The sequence below is a fragment of the Equus asinus genome, chromosome 5, assembly GCF_041296235.1.
Source record: "Equus asinus isolate D_3611 breed Donkey chromosome 5, EquAss-T2T_v2, whole genome shotgun sequence".
In the NCBI taxonomy this organism is placed as follows: Eukaryota; Metazoa; Chordata; class Mammalia; order Perissodactyla; family Equidae; genus Equus; species Equus asinus.
The window spans coordinates 96,287,115-96,305,142 of NC_091794.1; the positions used below are offsets into that span (position 1 = coordinate 96,287,115).

Here is an 18,028-nt window from a genome sequence, read left to right on the forward strand (position 1 = left end):
TAGTTTTAGCTCTTACATTTAGGTCTTTGATCCATTTTGAGTTAATTTTTGTATATGGTGTCAGTTAAGGGTCCAACTCCATTCTTTCACATGTGGATATGCAATTTCCCCAGCACCATTTGTTGAAAAGACTTTCCTTTCCCCATTGAATGGTCTTGGGATCCTTGATGAAAATGAGTTGGCCATATATTCGAGGCTTTATTTCTGTGATCTCAGTTCCATTCCATTGGTCTATATGTCTTCCTTTATGCCAGTACCACATTTTTAAAATTAAAATAATAAGTTTTAAAATCAGGAAGTGTGAGTCCTCCAACTTTGTTCTTCTTTTTCAAGATCTTTTTGGCTACTCAAGGTCTCTTGAGATTTCATATCAATTTTAGGATGGATTTTTTTATTTCTGCAAAGAATGTCATTGGCATTTTGATAGGGATTGCATTGAATCTGTAGATCACGTTAGGTAGTACTGACATCTTAATATTAAATCTAATTCATGAACAACAGGATGTCTTTCCATTTATTTATGTCTTCTTTAATTTAAGCAACGGTTTGTATTTTTCAGTGTACAAGTCTTGAAAGTTGTATCTATTTTAAATGCCATGCTAGCATTTTGGGGTCGAGTTGAGCCATCTAGCTGCAGGTTTGAGAATTCTATGAGCAGTGCTCTGTTATGAGGGAGGAAATTTTCAGTGCTGCAAAAGCATAAAAGAACACTTACTATGTCATGTTCTCTCCCCAGCTGAAATCTAAGCCCCTTGAAGGCAGGGACAGGGCCTTCTCTGCCTCCCCTGAGAGTGCCAGTCAGTGCACTCACCACTTGGATATCCACCCACCCAGTAACCACAGTGACTATTTACAGAAGGCAAATTTGATTATATCTCCCTGCTTAAAACCTTTGAAATGCCCTGGTACTGGGATAGCTGTTATTAACCTGTTCCCCAAAGCCCCGTGGTATGCTCCCTGCCAATTTCTCCTGTCTCACTATTACTATTACGTCCCTTTCCTACTCCCTCCCTACCCTCCAATCCTTCTGGTCTTCATCTTTCTAAAACAATGTTTTCCAAACATTTCTAATGGCAGCCTACGGTTAGAAATGTATTTCACATTGCAACCTGGTTGACATATATAATAACAAAAGTTTTACAAAGCAGTATTTAGCTTTACTATTTATACAATGCACTCTGATAGTTTCTATTGTATTTTTTTTAAAAAGTTGGTACCCACGAAATTGATATTATGACCAATTAATGGGGCACAGCATGCATTTTGAAAAACACTGCTCTAAGCCTTCCATTTCTTTGCTTCAGGGCCTTTGCGTGTGCTATGCTTTCTGTCTGGAAAGCTTTTCATGTAACTTCTTTACCTGGATAGATCTTACTCATCCTTCACGGTATGAAATCAAAGGATCCTTTTCTCTCTGGAGTCAGCTGCCTGCATTTGAATCCTGAAGATCGTGCTGAATGAGTTAATACGCTCAAAGAACGCAGAGCAGTGATTGGCAAATAGTAATGCTTCATCTCGAGATTGTGAAAGGCAGTAATTATACAACTATTTGTGTGTTATTAATATGTCTCCCCACACCTCCTGGATTCTAAACTCATGAAGTCAGAGACTTCGGTTAATTTTTGTTCATCTTTAGAGTGCCGGCGCCTCCCTTTGCCCGGCGTATAACAGGTGCTCAGAAAAGACAAAGTGGACAAAAAAAGAACCCACCAGAGGGAATAAAATCGATGAGGGGGCGGAGCGGGGGCGGGGCCAGCGCGGAGCGTCCCCACGTCGCCCCGCCCCCTGACGGCCGGCGGTCACGTGGGCCTCAGTCGGCGGCCGCGGTGGAAGCCGGGCCAAGATGGCGACAGTGCGGAAGGGGCTGCCGCGGCGACTGGCGGGCTTGGCGTCCCTGCGGGCTGTAAGTGCCCCGGCCGCCGAGGGGGGCTCTGCCGGCGCCGCGACGGTCGCGGTCGGCGCGTGGCCCGCGGCGGCTGCTCTCGGACAGCCTCAGGCCAGAGTCGGAAGGGCCCTCTCTGTCCCGCCCAAATCCCTCGAGGGGCATGGGGAAACTGAGGCCCAGGGACGGGAGCCACTTGCCCTACCCGGGCGTCCCAGCTCCCTGTCCCGATCGCCTCCCGGTGACCCTGGCAGCTTCTCCCGCTAAGTGAGCTTCCGAACTCTCCAGGCTCCTCGGCGCGCATTGCGAGTCCCGTCCCTTCCGCGCGGAACAAGCCGCGGCCCCCCCGCTCCCCCCTCCGTGTGCAGCTCCTGGGGCGTCTCGGGGCGCTGCGCGAGCCGTACCCGCTCGCCGAGCGGGGCTCGGGGGCCCGAGGTTCGGGCCCCGGTTCCCCTGAACTTTACTTGGGGCCTGTTCGCTCCTGGTGTTGCCGCCCCTCTCACGCTCCGTGGTTGAGGGAAAGCCTAGGAGGCTAGTTGCACGAAAGGTTGAAGCAATTGTGTCGGTTAGAGCTCGAGCTGTGCTCGTGTCCCAGTGGGTCTCCCACTTTCTAGGCTGAGCGGCAGTTGTTGACTCTAAACCTCGGTTTTCTCATATATAACGCGGATAAACCGTCCCACGGGGTTTTGGAGATTAAAGACAGTGTAGGTAAAGCGTTTGAGGCTGTTCTAGCTCTCAGTGAGTGGTCGTCGCTCGTGGTTTTGCCTTAGAGAGTTTAGGAGTTGTAACCGCAGTGGGGAGACGTACACCGCCTTGGCCGTGGGCCCCTCTCAGAAAGCCACTTTAGTGTCTACTGGGCCCCCTCCTCCACCAGTTGTCCTCTGTGTGATAAAGATGGTAATTCCAACTTGAAAAGTTAAGAAAACTAAATGAGATGATATTAAGGTGTTTTGGAAAAAATGCCTAGTGTAATGCGATGGTGGTGATGGGCCCTCCAGGGGGTTACCAGCGTAGACTGGTATCAGACCCAGACGGTCAGGACCCAGCTTCCCCACTCCCCAGCTGGGTGATTCGGGGTAATCTTTCTGAGGCGGTTTATTTCTCTGTGCAGTTGCGGTATGATAGGCCCCGCCATGTAGGGACTGAATGAGGTCCTGATGCTGGAGTTAGCCCTGGCCTTCCGTCAGTATTAGGTGTTGATGTAGATACACTGTAGCCCGGAAGGCTGTGGCTCAGGACTTGTGTGGTTAGGTCATCTCTGAGCAGACCTTTACAGAGGGAAGGACGTGGGTGTCTAACCAAGACAGGAAACCTGGGACGGCCGAAGGGTGGAAAAAGGCAACGTGGCCTAGGGATTAAGAGCATGCGCTCTACACCCGCATTGCCAGGTTCAGATACTGGCTCAGTGACTAGGTAAACATGTAACCTTGGGAAAGTTACTTCATCTCTTTGGGCTTCAGATCTCCCACTGTAAAATAGGGATAATGGTTCCCACCTAAGAAGGTTGTTGAGAGGATGAAATGGGTTAATAGGTAGAAGGCTCTTATAAGTGCCTGTCAAAAATTAAATGCTTAATAAATGTGAATTGTTATTTTGTTGTTATTATATGAAGAGTTGTTATTGGAGAAGGAAGTGGAATTAAGTTTATTCTGTTTCCAATAAAAGGAACTTGGAAGCAAGTTCCACATTCTTTCAACAACGTTCAGCAGTTATTTATTGAGCCCCTGTGACGTCCCGGGGCCTCGGAAGTATAGCAATGGGTAAAACACGGTTCCTGCCTCAGGAAGCTTACGTCCCAGTGGGATCATTTCAGGGTCATGTACCAGCACAGGCTGAACGTCCCTGTTGGAGGGAGACCTTCCCGCTTAGCCTGTTGACTTCATGGAATTCAAGGGCACATCACCTTAGTCTCTAGGAAGCTCTGCTGCTAGAACCAAGGGCAGTCAGGTGAGTTGTTCAAGTTCCAGCTGGTCCATAGCAGGGAATGTTTCCTGAAGAGTTTCAGGAGTTTGGGATCCCAGCAGCTTACACAGTGCACCTTTCTCCTCACCCTATTGCAGTATCTTCATCCGGATTGAATCTGGTAAAACGAAGTTAGTTTGAAGATTTGGAGCATTAAGAAGAGATGGGGAACGAGGGAAAATAAGCCTTGTATCACTTGGTGGTGAGAAAGGGAAGATTTGGGGCAGAGTTTATATAGAGGAGACTCAAGGCCATTTTTTTAATGTCTTCGGCAGTTGAAGGTGTCACCTCCCCTCGAACCCAGTCACCTTGTCATCACCCAGCTTGCGACTGTAACAGAACGGAGCCCTCTCCATCCGTCCATCCCCACAGAGTCCAAGACTGACTACTCCTTCTTGCCCCCAGTAATTGCCCTCCTCTGGGGCAGCTCTGCCCTGCGTGCATTTATTTGTTATTTCAGTAACTTTTTAGTGAGTGCCTGCTTTGTGCCAAGCACAGGGCCAAACACGAGGGATGAAGTGGAGGTTGAGACAGAGTCCCTCAGAGAGCTTATGTTGTCCTGGAGGGATTATTTAGCAGTGCTCTGAAGGCAGGAGTTACAGCCCTGAAGTAGAAAATAACAAGGGTGAGGGGATGGGCAGTTTTAGAAAGGGTGGTCAGGGGAGGCCTATCTACGACTGAAAGGTGAGTGGGAGCCCGATGTGGGAAGAGCATTCTGGGCCTAGGGAACAGTCAGCACTGAGGCCCTGCTGTGGGACTGGACCGCCGTGGGGGCGAGGGGCGAGGGGCGGGGGGGAGGTGGCGTGTAGAACAGTAGGAAGCAGTAAGTTCATCAACATCAGCAGGAGGGGCCGGCCCAGTGGCTCAGGGGTAAAGTTCGCACGTTCTGCTTCTCGTTGGCTCAGGGTTTGCCGGTTCGGATCCCAGGTGCGGACAAGGCAGTGCTTGGCAAAAAGCCATGCTGTGGTAGGTGTCCCACGTATAAAGCAGAGGAAGACAGGCATGGATGTTAGCTCAGGGCCAGTCTTCCTCAGCAAAAAAGAGGAGGATTGGCAGTAGTTAGCTCAGGACTAATCTTCCTCAAAAAAAATTAAATTAAAAAAAAGATCAGCAGGAGCCAAATGGTAAGAACCTTATAGGCCATGTGAATGGGGGAGGGGATGAGTCAGCTTTCTGGCTTAAACAACAGGATGCATGGGATGCTTTTTACTGAGATAGAAAAGAGGAAGTCAGGCTGAGCTTTAGCAGTAATGAAACAGTTCTGTTTGGGAAGTCCTAAGTTTGAGAGGTGCAGACAGGTTTGTGTAAGAAACAACCTGAACGGTCAGCTATCAGATAAGCTGTTGGAAATGGGTCTGGACTTAGGGGAGCTGGAAAAGGGCCTGTACCGGGGGCGTGAATCTCTTGCTCATTCCTGTTTCTAAGTGAAATATTCTTTTTGTTCTTAATTCTAAAACAGACCAAATGTGATTAAATGGTAAGAAATTGCTTCTTGTCTCAGTGTTAGTGAAGATGCAACCATTCTTTTAGATTTGTGCCCCTGGAGAATTGTGACAGTCTCTTCCTGTTACTTTTGTTTTCTCTTTTAAACCAAAGGTCAGCACCTCATCTGTGGGTACTTTCCCAAAACGAGTGAAAATTGTGGAAGTTGGTCCCCGAGACGGACTACAAAATGAAAAGGTAAAGATGGATCAATCAAAAAAGGGGTTTCGAGCGTTGAGAGGTCCATGTGGTAGGTGCAGTGGGGATGGGATGGATAGAGCTTTACCAGACGTGATCGCCATGCTGGACTTGGGCCGGGTCGCGGAGGCCAGGCAGACAGCTGGGACAGTTAAGTGATCCAAGATGATGGTGCAACAGGTGTGGTGTCCCCGAGTCCATCTCACGGCCCCATGGGGCGGGCTGGAGGGTAAGTGCTGCCACATTCAAAGATCTGTCTTCGGGGATGTTCCTTACAACCCTGTTGAATAGCACAACAGTTGGAAACAACCTCATTGCTCAGTGTGGGGAAAGATAGATCAAATACGTTAATGACTTTCCATAAAATAGAATATTATGAAGCTGTTCATTACACAGGCATATGTTAAGTGACTCAAGCAGATTATAAAATAGTATATATATTTTTTAATCTTAGAGTTTTGCGTTAGAAACAAAGTATATATATGTGTGGGAGCATCTACCTAGCAAAGGATCTAGAACATTGCTGTCCAATAGAACTCTCTGTGAAGATGGAAATGTTCTAGACTTGAGCCATCCCGTGTGGTGGCCACTAGACACATGTGGCTGTTGCGCACTTGAGATGTGGCTAGTGTGGCTGGGGAACTGAATTTTTGTTTTTATGTAATTTTAATTAAACTAAATAACCACTTGTAGCTAGTGTCTCGTGCCTTGGACTGCACAGACCTAGAAAGTTACATGGTGGGCTGTTAATAGTGTTATGTCTCGGAGGTTTTACGGGGGTTTTTCTTTCGGTTTTGGCATGTTTTTTTACTGAAATAATGATGTATTAATTAGTTTTTCAAGAAGAACAGCTTGTTCCTTTTTTTTTTAAAGCATGAGTAGCTTTGCTTTAATCGTGAGTGCTGGCGGCCAGCCCCGTGGCCAAGTGGTTAAGCTCGCACACTCTGCTGTGGCGGCCCAGGGTTTCACTGGTTTGGATCGTGGGCGCAGACATGGCACCGCTCTTCAGGCCATGCTGAGACGGCGTCCCACATGCGACAACTAGAAGGACCCACAACTAAAAATATACAACTATGTTTCAGGGGCTTTAGGGGGGGAAAGGAAAAATAAAATCTTTAAAAAAAAAAATAGTACTTGTTAGAAACAATAAACCGTAAGCTCTATGAGAGCAGAATCCTGTCTCTTCTGCTCACCGCTGTGTCCCTGGCACCTAGTACAATCCCTGGAACATGGAGGGCTCTCAAAAATTCCTTGTGGAATGGATTAAGGTAGAGTGGTGGGAGAGGAATTGGAAGGGGGTTGGGCAAGGGCCTGGCAGGAAGGACTTGGGATTCTTAGGATTTTTGACCTAATCCTGTAAGTACTAGGGAGCCATAGAAGGCTTTTGAGCAGGCAGGTGACATAATGGAGACTGTGTTTTGGAAGGATTCCTGAGTGGGATGAATTGGTAGAGTGAGACCATGCCATAATAGCATGGGGTAATGATGTAAATTTGGAAAGAGGACCCCGTGGAGTGTGGTGAGCAGCTAGACATGGCGGGGGTGGGGGTGCAGAAAGAAGCAATAGGCTGAACAGGTGAGGATGAGATCTGTGCCAGTTGGGAGACACAAAAGGGGAGGGTGTGATATTTTGGGGGCCCATCTCATAGGACCCAGAGGGTTAGTTATGTGCCCTTTCAGGCCATGACACGTTGCTCTCAATTTGTTTATAATGAGGTCATAAATTAACAAACATTTACTTAAGAAAAAGCCTGTATGGCAGAAAAATATTGTTTTTGTGTAAATATTAACTCCTTTTCAGGTAAATATTAACCCTCCACTGCAAAATGCTGTCTGTAGAACTCGAAGACATGCGGTGTACCCCGCCTTTGGGCGAGGATTACACGTGAATGCGTGTTGGTGTTTGGAAGTTGGGACAGTGAAGTGCCTGCTGGAGCAAAGGCCTGGAAATGACAGGCACTGCTCTCTGAGACCGTTGTATTCCCACCTTTGCTGACCTGCCTTTCTGCTCTTTCCCTCTCCATTACAGAATATCGTCCCCACTGCCATGAAAATCAAGCTGATAGACATGCTTTCTGAAGCAGGACTTCCCGTTATAGAAGCCACCAGCTTTGTGTCCCCTAAGTGGGTTCCCCAGGTGAGCCCTAGCCCTCAGCAAGAGGTGTTTCTCAGATGAGAGGCTGTAACGTTTTGCATTTTCTGGACGTGAGTAGAAGCCCTGAACATAGCTATGCAGGCGTCTGGTTCTGCGAGGTCTCAGGTGATGCGCAGGAGCGCCGTCCAGCAAGGGAACCTCGCCCAGGAGGCAGGAGGCGTGGCCTCAGGCTTAGCTCTGCCCTGCCTTGCTTGGTGACTTGGGGAGGCCTTCCCCTCTCCAGGTTGAAAAGGACCTCGCAGGTGTCCTCTGGCTCTAGAAGTCTAGAATCTTTAGGCCTGGCTAGAGACGCAGTTTCTGTGTTTGTAAAAGGGAAAGACTAGCAACTTCTTCACAGAGACAGTCAGGTGGGAAGAAAGATCCTGTTCCAGCCGAGCGTTAAATAGCACAGAGAGAGCTGAGCCCGGTGCCTGGCTCGGAGGACCCTCTCAGTCAACGGCTGGTCGTGGTGTTACTGCCGTTACTGTTCATGTAAAGCTGGCGGTATGGGCCATATGGAGAAACTGGGGGTATCACCCACACCGGGGAGCCTTCTAGCCCATCTGCAAACAAACTAAAAGCATTGGGGAGACTCGGCTCTGCAAAAGGACTCATTCTCCGCGGGTTCTGGCGAACAGAGGTTTTACAATAAAAAGGTTTTCTGTGCTGGAGCGCTCTGCATGCCCCTGGCAATGACTGGTCACTGTCTCCTTTGGCTCTCAGATGGCTGACCACACTGAAGTCTTGAAGGGCATCCAGAAATATCCTGGCATCAACTACCCAGTCCTGACCCCAAATTTCAAAGGCTTCCAGGCAGCGGTAAGAGACTAGCTTGTGGGTGGGGGCCCCTGAAGTGAGATGGATGGCCTTGGTCCCTGTCCTGGGATGTCTCTGTGAATGACTTGTCTCCAATGGTAATGAGCACCGTCAGACAGACGCGGGAGCAGTCCTGGCCCTGCCACTCCCAGCTCTCTGATCTTGACAAGCTCCTTAACCTCTCTGAGCCTCAGATTCCGCCTATAAAATAGGGCTATGGTGGAACCCAACGTTGTGAGGCTCTTGGAAGATAGAGTGCATGTACATCGCTTGGCAAGAGCCTGGCAGAAGATAATTGCTTCATAAATATTAGCTCATCTTATTACCTCTTTCCTCTTTAAAGAAAGATAATCAAGGTCTCCACAAGAGTTTCAAAAATAGTTGTTAGTATCTGCCAACTTTCTTATAATTTTAGATGAAAACATCATTGGAGATGTTGATTCTGAATTTAGGCCAAAAGCTTCTTTTTTAAAGATTTTATTTTTTTTCCCTTTTTCTCCCCAAAGTCCCCTGGTACATAGTTGTATATTCTTAGTTGTGGGTCCTTCCAGTCGTGGCACGTGGGACGCGACCTCAGCGTGGCTTAATGAGCAGTGCCATGTCCGCGCCCAGGATTCGAACCAATGAAACACTGGGCCGCCTGCAGTGGAGCGTGCAAACCCAACCACTCAGCCACAGGGCCAGCCCCTTAGGCAAAAAGCTTCTTTTAAGAGTGACTTCCAGGGTGGTGATGGCAGCAACAGTCTTGGTCCTTGGGGGAAGGCCAAGATTTCTTTCTTTTTCTTTTTTGAGGAAGATTAGCCCCGAGCTAACTGCTGCCAATTCTCCTCTTTTTTTTTTTTTTTTGCTAAGGAAGATTGGCCCTGAGCCAACATCCATGCCCATCTTTCTCTGCTTTATATATGGGACGCCTGCCACAGTATGGCTTTTGCCAGGCGGTGCCATGTCTGCACCCGGGATCTGAACTGGTGAACCCCGGGCCGCAGAGAAGTGGGACGTGTGAACTTAACTGATGCACCACCAGGCCGGCCCCCCAAGATTTCATTATTATTGAAATATAATTCACTGTATTAATTTCCTACAGCTGCCATTAACATACCAAAAACTAAGTGGCTTAAAATAACAGAAATGTCTTCTCTCACAGTTCTAAAGGTGAGAAATCTGAAATCAAGGTGTTGGCAGCGTGGGTTCCTACTGCGGGCTCTGAGGGAGAGGACCTTCTCCATTCTCCTCTCCTAGTTTCTGGTGGCAGCTGGCAGCCCCTGGCCTTCTTGGCTTGTAGATGCGTCACTCCAGCATCTGCCTCCGTCTTCACTGGCCTTCTGCTCTGTGTCTCTCTCTCTTCACATGGCTGCCGTCTTATAACGACACCACTTATATTGGAATAGGGACCAATATGACCTTATCTTAACTAGTTAATCTGCAGTGACCCTATTTCCAAAAAGTCCCACTCTGAGGTCCTGGGGGTCAGGATTTCAACAGATCTTTTTGGGAAGGACATGGTTCAGCCTCTAACATTCATTTATCATAAAATCCATTATAAGACGAGAGTTTGGCCATTCTGTGTCACTGTTCTTTGAAGAGAAAATGCTGAGAGGAAGTCACCTGGCTGTTGGCAGGTGGCCGCGGGAGCCAAGGAAGTAGCCGTCTTTGGAGCCGCCTCGGAGCTCTTCACCAAGAAGAACATCAACTGCTCCATCGAGGAGAGCATTCAGCGGTTCGGTGAAGTCCTGAAGGCAGCTCGGGCGGCCAGCATCCCTGTGCGAGGGTGAGTCTGGGCCCCTCTCCTCGTACCCTCTGGAGTGGGCTGCGCTCTGACTCCAGCAACCCTCCCCTGCCAACTCCTCCTCTTGGGTGCAGGCAGGAGCTCCACACCTAGGCGCTTTTCCCAAGTGAATGTGGTCAGAAGAAATCCTAGCAACTGCTTTCCCCAAACCTGACTTTGGGGTCTGTTCACCAGTGGATCTAGCAGGACAGGCCACTAAACGGGGTTCGTGGAGGTCAGTTTAATCCTGGCTCCACCACCAACTCTTGACAGATCCCTGAAGAATCTGCTAGGTCTCTAAGTCTCCAGCTTCACGTCTTTAGTAGCAGCAGTGCCAGGCGTGGTCCCTGCATTATCTAACTGTAGCCTCACAATCGCCCAGCAAGGAGGGGCTGTCCCTGCTTACAGATGACAAGACAGAGGCTCAGGAGGATGAAGAGTCTGCTGTAGGGTCACCCAGCTGTCCAGACTGCAGCCAGAGGACTCTGTCAAAGTGCGCATCTGATCACATCCCTCCCTGGTTGAAAACCTGTCAGTGACGCCCCGACTCCAGACTTTTCAGCGTGATTTACATGCCGCCTCCACTCTCTGCAGCCTCGTCTCTCCCTGCATGCTTCTGCCCTGCTTCCTTTGCACGCTGCATTCTAGCCCAACTGGAGCTTCTTTCCGTTTCTCACATGCTCCCACTTTCTCTTGCCTCTGAGCCTTTGCACGCACTTTCCATGGACTCAAAACTCCTTTCCTCCTGCAGCCTACTTGTCAGGGCTAACTCTTGCTCATCTTCAGGTCCCCTCATGGATGCCAGTTCCTCCAAGAAGCTTTCTGTGTCCTTCAGCTGGAGTTGGTGCCCCTCCTCCGTGCTCCCGTAGTTCCCTGGACATCTGCTAACATGGCACTTAGCAGCATGTTAAATTCTCCCCTCCTCCCACCACCACTAGACCGTGCTCTCCGTGAGGGCGGGGCCCCCATCTTTCCTAGTCCTGGTGTGCTCCCTCTCCTGGCTCAGGGCTAGCACACAGTAGGTGCTCAGGAACTGATGGGCAGATGGATGGGTGGGGAAGCGGCGGCTCGTCAGGTCTGCCTGACTCAGAAGCCTGTGCTCTTTCCTCAGTATCTGTCTTGTCTTTTCATTGCTCAGCAATGACTGGAGAATAAGGGGAAGAATTAAAATGGAAAAATTTACAGATCTTTGAGTCTGCAATTATTTATCCAGCAAACATTTATTATGCCTCTTACCATGCAGAATAGTTCGCTAGACTTGGAAAGGTCTTAGCGGCGCCTCATCTCCAGCGGGGCGGGTGAGAATAGAAGCTGCCTGCCTCCGGGACCCAGACTCCTTACCGTAGCTCACAGGGGCCGCTGACCCGCGGCCTGTGCCCGCCTCTGCGACCTCATCTCGTTCTCCTCTGCCCCTTGCTCTCCACGCCTCAGCTCTTCTCCCTTGGTTCTCTGTCTGAGCACGCCTGCTCTTCCGTCTCAGGGCCTCTGCCCTGGCTCCTCTCTCTGCCCGCAGTGCCCTTCCATGGCTCTCCCCGTTCTCTCAGCTCAGTGTCATGTCTCCACAGAGATCTTCCTGGACCACCCTAGCTGTTCTTGGCCCCCTCCAGTTGCTCCTGTCACACTTTCCTGTTCCTCCTTGATAGCACATCGCTTTCTGAGATCATCCCATTCACTCATTGGTCGTCTTTTTATCGGCTCTCTCCCTGACTTGAAATAAGCTCTGTGAGGCTAGGGACCTAGTCAGTCTTGTTCACTCCAGGCGCTGCCTGAGTGCCTGGCACATGGTGGGCAACTCAGTAAATGCCAGTTGAATAAATGAGTGTGTGAATCCTCTGGCAACGCAGCAGAGCAGCTGATCCTTTGGCCTCAGGCCAGCCCAGCTCTTTTGTTCCTGCCTTTGGTTTCATCAGTCCTCGGTCCCCACCTTTGAGTATGGGCCCCAGCCGCCCCGGCCCACATGCCACTTTCCCTCTCGTCTCTGGGGCTCTGGTGTCTGCTCACACTGCCCTGGCCAGCTTCTCCTCCTCTGCCTGCTCTCTGGTTGCCTCTCCTGAGACCTGTGCGACCCCTGCTTCCTGAGCTACAGGCCTCTCAGTCCCCTCCCTCCCTGGCTGTGGCTCTCCACTGCCCCCTCCTGGCACTGATGAGTGGCACTACCTTCGTTCTGGCTCTCCATCATTGACATAGCCTCGACGTAGCCTCCTGCCCAGCTTCAGCTTCTGATTGCGGGCAAACCGGGGAGGTGTCAGACAGCCACCCTGCCCCAGCCTGCTGGCCACAGAGCTCGGGGGCTGTGACACCATTCCTCCCCTGTCTTCCCACAGGTACGTCTCCTGTGCACTTGGATGCCCCTATGAAGGGAAGATCTCCCCAGCCAAAGTCGCTGAGGTGTGTGTGTGTGTGCACGTCGGAGGGGGCTTTTCTGAGGGGTGGGGCCTCGCCTGCTCCGAGGGCCTGGGTTCCCCCTTTGCTGGCGGGTCACTGATTTCATTGGTTCACCCAGCTCCTTCATTAAGCCCCTCTGAGAGCACAGCCCTGCGCTGGCTCCTGGAGGCCCCCTCCTTGCCTGGCCGGGAGCCTCGGAACCCCCTGCCCTCCACTCCGTCGTGGAAGCCAGCAATTGTTTCCATCCTGCTCAGTCCGCGTGATGGTTGAGGTGATAATGCTCTGCAGAGGGGTTCCTCCCCCACGGGTCCCTGCAGTTCCTCGTGGCGGCCAGAGAGGCCACTTGACAGCCTCTGAGCAGCAACCAGTCAGCTCTGAGAAGAACCAGCGTGGGGACTGAGTCTGAGCAACCCAAGAGCTCGTGTCATTTAGTCCTCAGAACCACCCTGCAGACTTGAGAGTTGAGGAAACAGACTGACCACCTTGCCGTGCAGGTTGCAGATGGTGAAACCGGGTCTCAGCCCCCATCTTGTTTCCCTCCAAAGCCCACTTGCTCTTCCCACAACACCATGGAGCATCCAGGAGTGAGGAGTGGTGACGGGAGCAGCCGCTGACTGAGCGGCGCTGGGCCCAGGTCCCAGCCTCCCAGTGCCGCCGCCTCACCGTAGCCCTACAGAGGCTCCCCACTGTTTCTCAGAAATCAGCAAAGTCCCTTGCCAAGGTCCCACAGCTAGAGAGCAGCAGATCTGGGATTTTAATCCAGCATCACGGCGCTGCCGAGCCTGCGCCCTCCTCTGCCCCTCTGCCCCACAGGCTGCCGCTGCGCCTCAGCTCTGCCCGCGTGGGCAGTGGGGGTGCTCACCGGCTCCTCCGTCCAGCAGACCACTGTGGAGTATCATCTGGGCCCTTGTGCCTGCCACGTCCTTCCTCTGCCTTCTCCAGCAGAACAGTGGGGGCAGCATCTCCTCGGGCGGGGCAGACCTTGCTCTGGTTTTGCAGTGATTTTACGGGTTTGCAAATGGGCTTCTAAACATTTAAACAGTTAGGTACTTCTATTAAAACTGTATAACTAGCACGTCAGACCCATGACTTCACAGATCTTCTTCGTGAGGGTAAAGCTCTGTGAAAGGACTGAGTCTTACTGACGCCAGTGCCTGGGTCTGACACAGTGCGAAGGTGGTAAGTGAAGGACTGAAGTTCGAGTGGGTGGGAGGCGCGCCCAGGAGTTGGAGCCCCGGTGCCCGCACCAGCGGCCGGCGCTCCCTTACGTCCCAGGCTTCTGGAGCAGAATGAGAATTATCATCCCCACTCAAAGCTGTAAGGAGCCTGCGATCCGATAGGATTTTAGTGCTTCAGATGTTCTGCACAGGCGAAGGACCCCTGGCGGAGGGAGGAATCTGGTGTCCTCCAGCGCCTGCTTGTTTCCCCAGGTCACCAAGAAGATGTACTCAATGGGCTGCTACGAGATCTCCCTGGGGGACACCATCGGCGTGGGCACCCCCGGGGGCATGAAGGATATGCTGTCTGCTGTCATGCAGGAAGTGCCTGTGGCTGCCCTGGCTGTCCACTGCCATGACACCTATGGCCAGGCCCTGGCCAACACCTTGATGGCCCTGCAGGTAATCAGGGCATCTCCTAGGAGAAAGGCACGTGTCCCTTCTCCCAAAGGACATGGCGGCGGGACAGCCCTGTTCTCTTTATTCTTTCAGCCAGCGTTCACTGTGTGGAATGCTGATGCCTGTGTGCCGGGCCCTGGGCTGGCCACCTTGGACACAGACATGAGCCCCTGCCGTGAAAGCGCCCATCTGTCTGTTAGGGGAGACAGTCGAGGGAGCTAGGTGATGATCCTAATATATTGTGACAAGTGCCAGGGAGAGAGAGGGAGCATGGCACTGAGGAGGGCGCCCACCCCAGCTGGGGAGGTCGGAGAGGATTTGCCGCAAGAGGCCTGTGGCCGTGAAGCTGAGCGGCTGAAAGGGAAGCGGGAAGGTGCCTGGGCAGCACCGCTTTGTGGGACTAAGCTGGGGTTGAGGGAGGACTCCTGGACGGACCCTGCCCTGTGACAGCATGCACGTGTGTGTGTGTGTACATGCATGCACGCGCATATGTGGAGGGGGCGGGCGAGGAGACAGGACGCAGGGAGGTAGGCAGAGGTCGCTCACAGGGAGAGCCTTGAATGTTGTAGCCTGAAGATTGGACTAAATGGGTTTCCCTTGAGGTTTACTTCTGATGGGCTGGCCCAGAATGATGATTCCATGGACAGGCAGCTCTTAGGAAGTTCTGAGTGTCTCACCACAGGCTCCCTTGCTGTAGCCTTAGGCCAAGTCTAATCTATTGTCTTTAGGGCAATCTTGGGCCACCTTTTTTTTCTTTCTTTCTTTCTTTCTTTCTTTCTTTTTTTTTTTTAAATCTCAAATTATCTCCTAGAGGCTCATGTCTTTAAGCCAGGGGCTCTGTTGCCTTCTGGGTCTGTTTCCTCAGAGTTGTGGTTGTCAAGGTTAGGGTCTGTTAGAGGATTAGGAGAGAGGAGAATGTGGCAGTCACCTAGGAGAGCGAGCAGCACCTGGCCTGGGGAAATGGGCCCCGTGGGGTGAGGGGCCGGACTTGAAGTGAGAGCAGCCTTAACAACGGGCCTGAAATCTCAGCGGGCGAGGGGGTTACTTTAGGTCGCTGGTGATCAGGAACGGCCTCTCTGAGGTAGTGGCTTTTAGGCTGAGACCTTAGGGTGAGAAGGAGTCCGCCATGAAAGGAACTGAGGGAAGATATTCCTGGCAAAGGAAACACTATGTCCACAGAAGACTCACACTGTTCCAGGAACTAAAAGGAGAAACACTGTCACTTTCTTTCAGTGGGATTTTCACTTTACAGAATTCTTAGCCAAATGAATGAATACAACTCAGTGGAATTTCAGGCAGCAGTTGATTGAGAGGTTTATAAGGACTAGCTTTGTAGGCTCTGGTCCCCACAGTGACAGCCATGTCTCACCATCCTTATGTTTCCAGATGGGGGTGAGTGTCGTGGACTCTTCTGTAGCAGGACTTGGAGGCTGTCCCTATGCACAGGGGGCATCCGGAAACTTAGCTACTGAGGACCTCGTCTACATGCTGGCCGGCTTGGGCATTCACACGGTAAGCCCGCCTGCCCCCTGGTGGTGGTAGCCTTGAACTGCCCGGAGCTCAGCCTGAAGCCAGAGGACAGAAGCCCATGGGGTTTGTTTAGGGTTGGGGGGCGGGGTGCTGTTAAGAGGGGAAGTGTGCTGGGGATTAGGGATGTTTTCAGAATGGCAGAGTGTGGTTGATTGAGGCCACAAGGCCAGGCTCAGTGCGAGTTGACAGACAGCTCAGTTCGGGGAGGCGCTGTGGTGTGGGGAAGGAGCCCTGCAAGGGGTCGGCCTGTGACCTGAAATGAGTCAGCTCCCCCTGGATCTTTGTTTCATTCTCTGAAAAATGAGGGCAGTGGAGTGAGACAGACCCCCGGGCTCTGTCAGAGTCAGTAAGGGCCCTCAGTGTGGGTTGGAAGCAGCATAGCGTCTGTGCTTTGGGATCAGAGGGAACTGAGTTTAAAACCTAATCCTGCCACTCACAGGCTGTGTGACCTGACAAATTACTTCACCTCTCTGGGCCTAAGAAATGGGAATATTAATAGCACTTGTCTTATAGGGCTGTTAGGAGGATTAGGTAGGAAAATGTAGAATGCTTGGCCCAGAGCTGAGCATACGGGACACATGAGTCAGTCTGAGCTATTGTGATGAACAGAGGTTTTGGTGCGGCCCTTTTAGTTGGTGTTTGCCCTCCTGCCTCTCTCTGCCTCACAGTCCTCACGTCAATATGCAGTCTTTGACTACCATGGGCCAGGCCCTGTGCTAGGCCCTGGAGATGGATAAGACGCATGAGATCTTACCCTGGTGGCAGCACTACAAGCCGTGGCACAGATTGAGGCATCTTACACAGGGGGAGTCACAGGGCCAACCCCAGACGCCAGAAGGACACGACCTCACGGGCAGCCGGTGTCCCACATCAGAGGAACAAAGCCTGTTTGTCTTCACCCTTACTTTTCCAGTATCACAGTTGTCTGTTTCCCTGGGTGTTGAGGGCATGTCATGACTTACTGCATCTTCTGACTTGTTTCTCGAAGGGTGTGAACCTCCAGAAGCTCCTGGAAGCTGGGACCTTTATCTGTCAAGCCCTGAACAGAAAAACCAGCTCGAAAGTGGCTCAGGCTACCTGTAAACTGTGAGCCTTCTGCCCACCCAGAGCCCCGGGGCCTGTGTAGGAACAGGGGCACGCGGGGATGACGCACCAGGGAGTGCGTGGCACTGGGAGTGCAATTACCAGAGCAGGCACCTCCGCCAGCCCTGCGCTAGTCTGTCCTGGCAGAAAGGAGGCGAGGGCCAGGAGCGGCGTGGCCTCAGCTCCTCCTTCCTGGAGGGCTCCTTTCACCACAGACCCAGCAGCCTGGGAGCTGAGTGCCTCAGGGCACTTGGGAACCCAGTTCCCCAGCTTGGGTTGATCCTCAAGTCTCATCTCTGGGTGAAGTAAATCTGCCAGCAGGCGCCTCTACCCAGCGCGACCCTGCCGTACCCCTGGGGACATTGCTCTCTGATGTCATAGGGCAAAGGGGTATGGAGTTTTTTCCCAAGCTGGCAGAAGGCATTTGCTAAAGGAGGTGAGGGCTGAGCTCTGGTGGCCACCTGCCAACGCCAGCACCTCTGGAAAATCTCTACTCTAAATGTGATTTGTGAAATCAGCTTATGTAACTACAGTTTAATGACACAGAAGCATTCCAGTATTCTGTTGTGCAGATGTGTATGTATGAGAGTCGGGGAATAAAACATCTTTACATTTGCACTCAGAGGAAAATGTGGACTAAAGTTATTAATCTCTGGATTTTCTCTGTCTTCCCACCTGAGCTCCAAATTCATAGTGACCAGAACTCGGCAGCTTTGGGCTTACTCAGGGCTGGCCAGAACCCCCTGGAGGCGCTGTTTCTGAGACTGTAGGCTCTGACCAGGGCTGTCGCACAAGCTCCTCCACTGGCAGCAGCTGCCACTTGCTCCTCCGGGTCTGGGTGCCCTTAGCTTTCTGTACCCCAGGCTCTGGCGCCTGTCAGTCGTCCTTGCCGGGCACCCCAGGCTGCGGGAAGCCCTTGTGCGTTTGCTGCTTTGCTCAGGTTTCCTCTCCCAGTATGCCCTCCCTTTATTTTAAACGGGAACATGACCTCATTTTCTAACCCACCAGGGCAGGTAGGGTGCCGACAAACCATCCCTGGCCGCACACGGTTTGTGTGCCGGCGGAGCGTAATCGGCGCTGTGATTCCTACTTGAGCTCCAGCTCTTTGGAGGGTTTTCGAACTCGACTTCCCAGAACCAGCGGCTTCTGGGCGACGCCCCCATTGCCACTGTTCCA

At 51.7% G+C, this 18,028-nt stretch overlaps 1 protein-coding gene across 6 annotated transcripts; it reads left to right on the top strand.

The window, feature by feature from the left end:
- The first annotated feature begins 1,793 nt into the window (after positions 1-1,793).
- On the top strand, positions 1,794-17,482 carry HMGCL (3-hydroxy-3-methylglutaryl-CoA lyase). 6 transcript variants are annotated; one of them, XM_070510708.1, is made up of 12 exons: positions 1,809-1,903; positions 3,696-3,829; positions 3,943-4,046; positions 4,750-4,810; positions 5,441-5,524; positions 7,553-7,660; positions 8,381-8,476; positions 10,093-10,241; positions 12,563-12,626; positions 14,054-14,242; positions 15,626-15,751; positions 16,758-17,482. In XM_070510708.1, the coding sequence occupies exons 6-12, from the start codon at positions 7,571-7,573 to the stop codon at positions 16,857-16,859; spliced, it is 816 nt and encodes a 271-aa protein (XP_070366809.1). In that variant the 5' UTR covers positions 1,809-1,903; positions 3,696-3,829; positions 3,943-4,046; positions 4,750-4,810; positions 5,441-5,524; positions 7,553-7,570; the 3' UTR covers positions 16,860-17,482. The 6 variants fall into 6 exon arrangements, with proteins under 6 accessions (XP_014710563.1, XP_070366809.1, XP_070366810.1 ...); XM_070510709.1 differs by lacking the exon at positions 3,943-4,046; XM_070510707.1 differs by lacking the exons at positions 3,943-4,046; positions 4,750-4,810.
- Positions 17,483-18,028: the final 546 nt, after the last annotated feature.

Excerpts from the sequence above, each read along its gene's own strand:
- HMGCL (XM_014855077.3), top strand. The coding sequence starts at position 1,844 with ATGGCGACAGTGCGGAAGGGGCTGCCGCGGCGACTGGCGGGCTTGGCG. Across the intron at positions 12,627-14,053 it reads CCCCAGCCAAAGTCGCTGAG|GTCACCAAGAAGATGTACTC; the intron begins GTGTGTGTGTGT and ends TTGTTTCCCCAG. Across the intron at positions 14,243-15,625 it reads ACACCTTGATGGCCCTGCAG|ATGGGGGTGAGTGTCGTGGA; the intron begins GTAATCAGGGCA and ends TTATGTTTCCAG.